General features: G+C 34.5%; 1 protein-coding gene across 1 annotated transcript; it reads right to left on the reverse strand.

The window, feature by feature from the left end:
- Positions 1-4,461: 4,461 nt before the first annotated feature.
- Positions 4,462-8,274, reverse strand: LOC120092769 (transaldolase). The gene is made up of 13 exons (XM_039050964.1): positions 8,105-8,274; positions 7,882-7,996; positions 7,701-7,779; positions 7,505-7,580; positions 7,303-7,386; positions 7,112-7,216; positions 6,640-6,720; positions 6,475-6,539; positions 5,827-5,896; positions 5,625-5,702; positions 5,211-5,308; positions 4,971-5,106; positions 4,462-4,743 (listed from the first exon to the last, which is right to left on the reverse strand). Exons 1-13 carry the CDS (start codon positions 8,186-8,188, stop codon positions 4,597-4,599), a joined length of 1,218 nt encoding a protein of 405 aa, XP_038906892.1. The 5' UTR covers positions 8,189-8,274; the 3' UTR covers positions 4,462-4,596.
- Between the last annotated feature and the right edge of the window lie 2,288 nt (positions 8,275-10,562).

The raw sequence follows: 10,562 nt of genomic DNA on the forward strand, positions 1-10,562 counted from the left end.
GTGAGGAAAAGAAATGAAAATAATGAGGTCACAAGATAAGTAAGACTAGTTGCACAAGGTTTTTCAGAAATCTTTGGTATTGATTTTGAGGAGACGTATTCTCCGGGATGGATGCAATTACATTAAGATATTTAGTTGACTTGATTGTGTATAAAAGTCTAGATATGCATTTTATGGATATAGTCACAACAAATTTATATGAATCTCTTGATAATGATATTTATATGAGAATCCCAAAAAGATTTAAGGTATCTGAAACATATACATCAAATTCTCGGGAATGACATTCAATAAAGTTACAGAGATCACTATATGGATTAAAACAATCAAGACGGATGTGGTACAATTTTCTGAATGGATATTTATTGAAAGAAGGAAATCAAAATAATCCAATATGTCGGTATGTCTTTATAAAGAAATCACAATCAGAATTTGCTATTATAACGACATATGTTGATGACTTTAATACAACTGGAACTCTTGAAGAGCTTTTAAAGGTAATAGAATATCTTAAGAAAGAATTTGAGATGAAGGACATCAGAAAAACAAAATTTTTCCTTCGTTTGCAAATTGAGCATTTAGCAGATGAAATATTTATTCATCAATCAACTTATACGGGAAAATTTTTGAAAAGATTTTATATGGACAAAGCACATCCATTAAATATTCCAATGGAAATCTGTTAATTGGATATAAAGAAAGATATATTTCGACCTTGAGAAGATAATGAAGAACTTCTTGGTCCTGAAGTATTATATCTTAGTGCAATTGGTGCACTTATGTATCTTGCTAATAATACATGACCAGATATTGTATTTTCAGTAAATTTATTAGCAATATATAGTTCTTTTCCTACAAAAAGACATTGAAACGAAATTAAATATATACTCCATTATCTTCGAGAAACAATCGATATGAGTTTGTTTTATTCAAATAAATCAAATTTTGATCTAGTTGGTTATGTAAAGTATGGATACTTATCTGATCCATACAAAGCTAGATCTCAAACAGGTTATCTATTCACATGTGAAGGAACTGCTATATCATGACGATCGATGAAATAGATCATAACAGTCACTTCCACAAATCATACTGAAATTCTTGCAATTCATGAGGATAGTTGAGAATGTGTATGGCTAAGATCAATGACTCAGCACATTCGTGAAACATGTGGCTTGTCTTCTAATAAACACTCCAAAAAATATTATACGAAGACAACACAACTTGCATAGTGTTTGGTGCATAGTATTTATCTTATCTTTTATCATACAACGCATAGATGCATATAATACCAGTTGGTATGTATATGTCATAAACTTGTTGCATGTGAAGTGTTATGTGAAATTTTATGCTCATGCAATGCGATGCTACTACTGATTATGCGAGGTTTATTAAGATTAGGTAGTATGCCCTGCTGTGTCACAAGTTTCCTTACGATGAAACCAAGTATAATTTCATCGCAAGTTTCTCGGTGTGATCCGAGGTCGAACACAGGAAAAATACGGTACCGGTTAATGCGATAATTTCATGGTGTTATGCGACCGATTTTTCAATACTTTGATAAAGATATTGTACAAAAGTAATTACATAAAATAAAAGGAAAGTAAATGCGATAAAAATGCTGGAAACCTAAACTAGATGTACATGATACAGGTTCTATGTACAAGATGCTAAGAGTAGGGCTAACTGTGAAGGCTGTGCAAGGACATTGGATTGCGTCGGCAAGTCTTGTGGTGAGAAAAGAAAAAGAAAGATAAGTATATAAATCAATGCAAGTTCTTAATGAAAGTAAAGATACAAATATTGTTCCGTTATTCTCATGGCATACACCTTTCAGCGATCAGCCGCGTCTCCCGTATGTCTACGTAGAAACTAAAGTCTAACGTAATGAACGCAAGGTTGCATCCATGTCTGGAAGTACTACTTGCTTTAGTTAACGCATTCTCTTGACCTTCTCTCGATAGATCATAATGACATCTTCACTTCTGCTTTCATAGGTGAAGATACCGTCCAGCATGCTTTAGCTAAACTTATTACATAACGTTAATTTACATAAAGTTCTTAGACATTTATAGTACTTATCAAAGGATTAAGAAAACATAGTGCAGAAAGTGAATAATGGGTGAACGATGAAAGACAGAGTATGAATAATGAATATGATCAAAACAACTAATATTTCTATTAAATATTTGATACATGATGAATGAACAGAAACATGAAAGAAACATGAAATACGCAGAAAAGGATAGAATAGAGACAATCAGGCGCCAATGTCTTGGTCACCGATCGGTGGAGATCTGCTTGCTGGTTGTGGTTGGGATGATGCTAGGGAGAGTTTCCCTCTCAGGCTGGCTCCTCCGGTAGCAGGGTCCTTGAACAGAGCTTCGCTCGGGGATGTTAACAAGATGGATATGAGATTACACCTTTCGGCCTTATCTCTTCTTCTTCCCGCATCTTACTTTGTAGCACTCAGCTAAGCCCTCTTCTCTTTTTTATCTTGCAGCACTTCGCCCAGTATCAAATAGCATAATTCTTCATTGAATCCCCTGGGTATTTATAGGCAAAATTACTTTGACTCCGGCCAAGTGGTCCCCACTTTTTGTTATAGAAATTCTGAAGATGGAGGGATTTTATTCCTTCTGTTATACAATCAGACCGTCAATTTTGCACAACCGTTCGTTGTACACGTGTCTTGATCTCCCACTCTTGCGTTGCTCATTTGCATGACTCGATCATAGGTTCGTATGCGGTGTTTGTTTTTATTATCACATGTGGTTGTCATGTAGATCAGGATCTACTATCGAATTGCGTCGTTTCTTCAATGATAATCTGTGCGATGACGTTCGATGGGCACAATAGTGATAGAGATGCATGGATGAAGTTCTCACGAGCCTTGGGCGCAAGTGGTGGCTTTGGTCTTCCTGCAAAAAAGAGTAAATTTTCGCCGTATTCTCCATCGTTTGGCGTTAGTGGATTTTAGTGCAAGCATTTGAAATTATTATCAAACTAAGTTAATTTTCATACAATTAGCGCATAATTCCTCATTTTTTGCCACAATATCTAGATAAGATGGCATAAATAACTTGTATTTCTACAAGTTATCACATAGCCCAAATCAAAAGAAGATATATTAAAGAAGATAGAACAAAGTATATTTCACCGAAACTTTTCTACACTCATGATCATGAAGAAAATGACATCACTGTACAACAAATTTGTTTGAATGATAACCTGACAGACTTATTTACAAAAGCATTACCAACCGTAACTTTTGAAAAATTGGTGCACAACATTGGAATGCGGCGACTCAGAGATCTTAAGTGATGTTTTCATGAGGGAGAGTAAATATATTGTATTATTTTAGGAGTAAATATGATGTGAAATATGTACTCTTTTTCTTCACTAGGGTTTTTTCCTATTGGGTCTTTCCTAGTAAGATTTTAACGAGACATATTATATATATATGAGCATCTAAAGGGGAGTATTATGAATATTATAATAACAAATAGATGTCCATTGTTTAGTGTCCCAAAAGCCATATGTCACCCTCTATATTGTTCATGTGCCTTGTAGTCATTCATCTTTGGTGTCTATGTAAATCATTGTAATCATTCATGCTTGGTGTCCATGTAATCCACATCCTACTTGCCACTTTGCCTATAAATAGTGGCATTTAGTGGATCTTAAAATCACACACCCATTGGTAAGAAATTCACTTCAAATTCCACTAAATTTTCTATTATCCAATTTTTTAATTTTAATTATTTTATGATTTTAGTTTTTTATATTTTATGTTATATTATATTTATTTATTATTATTATATTGTATCTTCTCCATATCCATATTCCAGTTGTGCTCCTCAATTTCACACCAAAAAAGAAAATATCCACTGTTCATTTGCAAAAGATCTTATGTTATAAATATTAAAATCATTTTTTAATTAAAAAGTATATTTCATGATTTTTTTTTTCTTGTTCAAACATGTGCAATTCAGCAAACTTGAAAAATGCAACCAAATGAGGTAGAACTTGGAGAAATATTAATACAACATGAGGTCTATATTCAAACGCCTATAAATAAATTTTGAATTTTATAAGTGAGTATTGATATTTACTGTAACTAAGTTTAAAATTTTTAGATCCCATTTGGTAACCATTTCATTTTTTGTTTTTGTTTTTTTGAAAATTAGACCTATTTCCTCCTTATTTTTTACAATGATTTGCATGTTTAAGTATGATAGTTGAATTCTTAATCAAATTCTAAAAACAAAAATAAGTTTTTAAAAGTTTTTTTTTAGTTTTCAAAATTTGACTTGATTTTAATCCTTTCTAAAAAGGAAGAAATTTAAAGGTGAAAGTAGTGTTTACAACTTAATTTTCAAAAACAAAAACAAAAAACTAAATGGTTACCAAACGATTTTTCAAAAACAAAAATAATGGATGATTAAAGAAACACATCTGATTCTCTATCAGTAAGTGGGAGCAGAAAAGGAGTTGCAGAACATAATTTATTAGAGGATTCATACATAAACCTTTTGTTCACCGGCTCTTATTCACGAAAACAACATTCTCCAAATATCAAAGCCCAAGCGCGCTTCATACATTTGGGGGTGGCCAAATCTTCCCAAAAAGTTCCTCAACTCGCTGTGTTTGCTCAGCATAACCTTCCAATCCATTAGCAAGCAGCTGCAAAGCTGCAGGCCCCATTCCCGATGCAAGGCTTAATTGGTCCCATTTTTTTACCTGAACACATTTTTTTTCCAATTACTCCCATTTGATGAATATAGTAAGAGTGTGCAAACATGAAAATTAGCTACTGATACCTTCACACAAACACTCTTCTACCTCTTCCATAGGATATGACACTTCTCGACACAAGTAACTCAAGTTGAATAAGGCAATTTCTTGACATTCATATTATAAAAGACTAATGTGCGAGTATAATAGAAGTTCAAGGAAAGAAAACGGACCTCATCTTCACTGAAAATGTAATTAGCTGCGGACTGTGGAGAGAGTTTCCTAATAAAAGAGTATTTATCATCCGGATTGGTAACTGATTCTTTGAGGGACTGCAATACCTTCAATGGAGCAATGATGTAATCGACGCTGAAGGAAGAAGAAAATGGTGATGTTAGCAGAAAATGTATTTGGAGAAGTATGATGATTTCAGGAAATTTTCGGTCGAAGATAGATGAGATCATATGATTTACCCCAGAAGACTGAACAAATCTTGCTTATTCCTAACAGCTGCTGCCATCAACTTTGATTTGTATCCATATTTGTGTATGTAGTTGTAAGCCTTAGTCACCTACAATAATGGAAGTACCATTATATTAGTATTCTTTGTAAAGTTGTGTTCGATTCCTTGACACAGCAAAACATGTTGAATAGATTTGAGATATCTCAAGATAGCTTTGGGATAGAAAACTCCAATTACCACCTTAATGTCACAAAACCATGACCTTAATGTCAAAAAACAATGATAAATGGAATTGTAGATATTTTGTGCTCAACAATTTATCTGCTTGACATTCTAGAATGATGTGACGCTTGGGGTTAGAGAAAATAATTGGACAAAATGGACATTATTTTTCAACTGACATCGTTATCCAAAATCAACTAACCAAAGCCAGCCCAGGATCCTCTCCTCTTTTAAGAGCAGCTTCTATTTCAGGGTCACCCGAGTGATTGCGAGCCCAATCCTGAAACATAGTCATGAGTATCAGCAAGGTCAAAGAAAATGTTTTGTTTTTAAGTAACATCATGCAATCAACAAGATAAAACTAAATGCTTCAGATTAGTATTAGAAAGAGGTAAGAAACTTACACGTAGACGACCAACAAAAATCTGAATAACAGAGGCACCAGCTTGAGCTGCAGCTGCTGCTTGGGCAAAGCTATACAAACATGGAGAGACCGTCAATAAAATATGAGGGTTAAAAAGGGAATACAGTAAGAAAATTGTTCGACATCTGTGTTTTTTTTCAGGTGTGATAGGCACTGGCAAGCCGATGGCTGATGCAATAGACCAAAATATTCTAACTGAATTCATATGCTAAAAATCTTCTTGTTTTTCTTTCATCTAATTATATTGCAAAACATTGGTGTGCCTAAAAGGTCTCTGAGATTAAAAAATGTCTAATAAATCTCTAAACTAACAATTTTGTATCTAATAGACCCTTGACATATTCAAAATTTTTAAAAAGTTAAATGATATATTAAATAGAAAATTGAATTGTATGTGTAATAGGACCCTAAATTTCCAATTTAGTGTCTGGTAGTTCCATGAATTTTAAGAAGTCAAACAGGTCAATGACCTATTAATGCAAAATTAAAATTTCAATGACCTCTTGGACACAAAATGAAAGTTTAAGAACCTGTTGGACACTTTTTGCAGTTCAGAGACGGATCAAACTTGTAATTTAACCTATTTTCAAAGCACAAAATATGTTCTTAAGCAAGGAGATTAGCATACCTGTATACAAAAGTTAAATGTGTTTGTATTCCCTCAGATTCCAACAATCTTGAGGCCTCAATTCCCTATAACATCGTAATTTTTGTTTTGCAGATCAGTAACTTGGCATCAACAGATTTTCACAATCAACAATACAGACTGTTTTGCCCATAATTCGGAATTCACCTGCCATGTTGATGGAATTTTGAACAGCAATCGCTCAGGAGGAACATTGATTTCATTGTACAATTTCAACAGGTCATGCACCTTTGATCCACAAACAAAAGAACTATAAGATTTCTAGGCACACAAGTCAAACATCCAACATCTGCATATGATCTACACATCCATGTAGACTAGGCACACATGCATACCATTCGTGATAAATGGGTATGATCATGCAACATGCATTCTGAAGAATTGAAGAATGTCTAGTTAGAATGGTAAAATCAATATCAAATTATTTAGAATATCCAAAAGGAAATCTTTACAGAAACAGAACAAATATAAAAGATTGATAAAACTAGAGGTCTCCCCACATGAAAAAAGAAATAGTTCCAAAAGATCACACGAACTGGAACTAGGAAAATAAGGCCAGAACTAACATGATTAAAGTTATCGAATGGTTTATAAGGATGAGACTTAAAGAAGGCTGAACCTTTCTGATAATCCCATGTGTGTCATATGCAACACGTGCATCCACTTCAGTTGAAACACGTCCAGGAACTAGTTTTGCCAAATCGCCACCAACATTTACTAGAGCCTGCAAATCGAGACCCAACTTACCATTTTATTGATCTCAAAATAGTAAATGTTTTCCAACAAGTAAGGTAAAAGGAAACAAGCAACCTTGTTAAAAATGCAGGAATATTTCAATTCGGCATTCTCTATCCCAAAACATTCAGAATCAGCCAATGCCATATCAACCGCATTCTGTAGAATGTCAGAAAATTTGAATTTGAATTGCAACACCACACAAAAGATAGACAAGCTTTCCTTTTCATTTTGTAACTATTATCTAAGACAAAGAAAAAGAATGGTGAATGCCTACTCTAAATATGGTATCAGGAAGGCCACATATGCCTAGAAGGAGAGAAGAGCTGACGGTAGCAGCAGTAGGAGGAAACCTGCAGTTCCAAATAGAAATATAATCTAACTACTCCAACCAAGCAACACAAAATCAAAGAAAATTGAAAAATTCGTGAGCCATACAACTAGATTAAGATTGATTAAGAACAAGATTATACCTCTCGAAATCGTCAAAAACGACGGTGTCAGGAACGATCTGACTGAAGCTAGAAACAGCGTCTAACTCAGATGTCAAACCTGAAAACAAGACAATGGGGGGGAAGGTAACATAAAAACAAAGCGTTGTTGAAGTCGTCAAAATGAGAAGAAAAAGGGGGGTAAAGCTAGAGAGAACCGAACCAGTGTCGAGGGAAGAGGAGAAGCCGGAGGAAGCAGAAATTAAGGGAAGAGATCTACGAGAATGGGAAATTAGAATGGAGGGTGTGAATAATCCAGGTGAGAACCCCAATTTTTTCTGAGGAGGAAAGATTTGAAGCATTGAATCAGAGTCCCCAACATAATCATGAAGACTGTAAATGCTAAAAGGAAGGATAAGAGAAAGTGAGAAGAGAAGAGGGAATACCTGTCCCTGAAGAAAGGAAGAAGACGACGGCGACGGCGGAATGGTTGCAGATGCAGACGGCGGAGATTGCAAAGAGAGTGACATTTTGGATTTGCGACTCAGTGAGTGAAAAACCGTTAATTGAATTGAGATGAAAGAGCAGTGCACTACTAATATAGTAATATTATCTCTATCTTCACAACACTAAAACTAAAAGAACTGCCGACTTTGTTCCTTGTTCTTACGAGTTGCCAAAAAAAAAACATTATTTTTTCTCTCATTAATGTTAAGATAAAAGAGTTTCTTAAATAGAAAAAATATCCAATTATAAATGAGGAAAGAATAAAATAATTACAAATGAGAAAAGAATAAAATATAGCAAATATAAAACAATAAGTACAATATAAAATTTCACAATAAAGGAAATAATCAACACTCCCCCTCAAGCTGATTTGAAGATATCATTCATAGCTAGTTTGTCAATCAACTTGTTAAATTACCACTTTGGAAGGCCTTTGGTTAACACATTTGCAATTTGCTCTGCTGTCAGGAGAAAGGGAGGGCATATTATTCCTACATCAATCTTTTCCTTTATGAAGTGTTTACCAACTTCTATATGTTTGGTTCTATCATGAAGGACTGGATTGTGGACAATGAAAATTGTTGACTTTTTATCACAATAGATGCGTATGGTATTATCTGAGAGAAATTCAATTCTTCCAATAGTCTTCTTATCCATAGCTCTCACAAATACCGTGGGCTAACGCCCTAAATTCTGCTTCAGCACTACTTCTTGCAACCACATTTTGTTTTTTACTTCGCCAAGTAACCAAATTTCCTCCAACAAAAGAGCAATACCCCGAAGTAGATCTTCTATCAGTCGTGCTTCCTGCCCAATCAGCATTGGTGTAAACCTCAATATTTAGGTGGTCATGCTTTGTGAATAATATACCATTTCTTGGAGTACCTTTCAAGTATCTCAAAATTCTATAAACTGCTTCAAGTGAACTGATCCGGGAGCATGCATGAACTAACTTACTACACTAACTGCGAAAGAAATGTCAGGACATGTGTGAGAGGTATATGAGTCTCCCTACAAGCCTCTGGTACTTTTCCTTTTCTTTTACTTCTTTTTCAGTTGCAGAAACCAATTTTAAATTTTGTTCAATGGGAGTTTCTGCTATCTTGCAACCAAGTAAACCTATTTCATTTAGTAGGTCAAGATATACTTCCTTTAGTTGACAAGAATGCCCTTTTTAGATCTGGCAAACTCCATTCCTAGGAAATACTTTAAGGTTCCCAGGTCCTTGATTTGAAAATCATTAGCAAGGTTTTTCTTCAAGATATTCAGTCATGTCTCATCATTACCTGTAAGAATGATATCATCAACATACACTATCAAAACGATCAACTTACAACTTCCAGTATGTTTATAGAACATAGTATGATTAGTTTGACTTTGACCGAATCCATAGCTTGTGACTGCCTTTCCAAACCGTTCAAACCATGCTCTAGGAGATTGTTTAAGCCCATATAATGATTTCTTTAACTTGCACACTTTGTTAATCCCGAGATCCACCTCAAAATCAGGTGGCAAGTCCATAAAAAACCTTTTCTTCAAGATTCCCATTGAGAAAGGCATTCTTCACATCAAGTTGATAAAGAGGTCAATCAAAATTAACTGCCACAGACAACAAGATTCTAATAGAATTAATTTTAGCTACTGGAGCAAATGTTTCTTGATAATCAATACCATAGGTCTGAGTGAATCCCTTGGCAACCAATCTGGTCTTGTACCTTTCAATACTACCATCAGCTTTACATTTTACAGTGAACACCCATTTGTATCCCACCGCCTTCTTATCTTTTGTTAGTTCAACTATGTCTCGTGTGCAATTTTGTTTCAGTGCATTGAACTCTTCCATCACTGCTAATTTCCAATTCAAATATTCCTGTATATTTCTTGGAACAAATAGGTTGGTTATTTTGGATGTGAAGACTTTTGACAGTCGGACAATCTATGATGAGAAAGATAGTTTTCAATGGGATATTTGGTGCATTTATGAGTACCTTTCCTATGGGCAATTGGAATATCAAGATCAGAGACATCAAGTAAAGGATTAGAAGAAGATGAAGAACTAGGAGAAATAGAGGTAGAGTGTCTAATACCTGGATCTTTAGGATCATTCATCGGAGTATTTGATTGGTCCTGTGATAAGTCAATTGTTTGATCTTGGACCCTTTAAGTCAAGTTTCTTCTAATATAAACCTGAAGTTCAGGATTTCGACTTTGTAGAGTCATTTTGTAGTATTTCTCCCCCTGAAGAAGAATTCTTCATACTTGGTATCGAAGGACTAGAGCTCATAATTGTAGGACCACTGATGTTTGGGAGAGATAAAGTATCCCAAAAATTATCTTCAATGTTAGATATCTCACCTTGAAGAAAATTTGGACAAAAAAAGAGGTTGATTTTCCAAA

Source organism: Benincasa hispida, chromosome 12 (genome assembly GCF_009727055.1).
Source record: "Benincasa hispida cultivar B227 chromosome 12, ASM972705v1, whole genome shotgun sequence".
Lineage (NCBI taxonomy): Eukaryota > Viridiplantae > Streptophyta > Magnoliopsida > Cucurbitales > Cucurbitaceae > Benincasa > Benincasa hispida.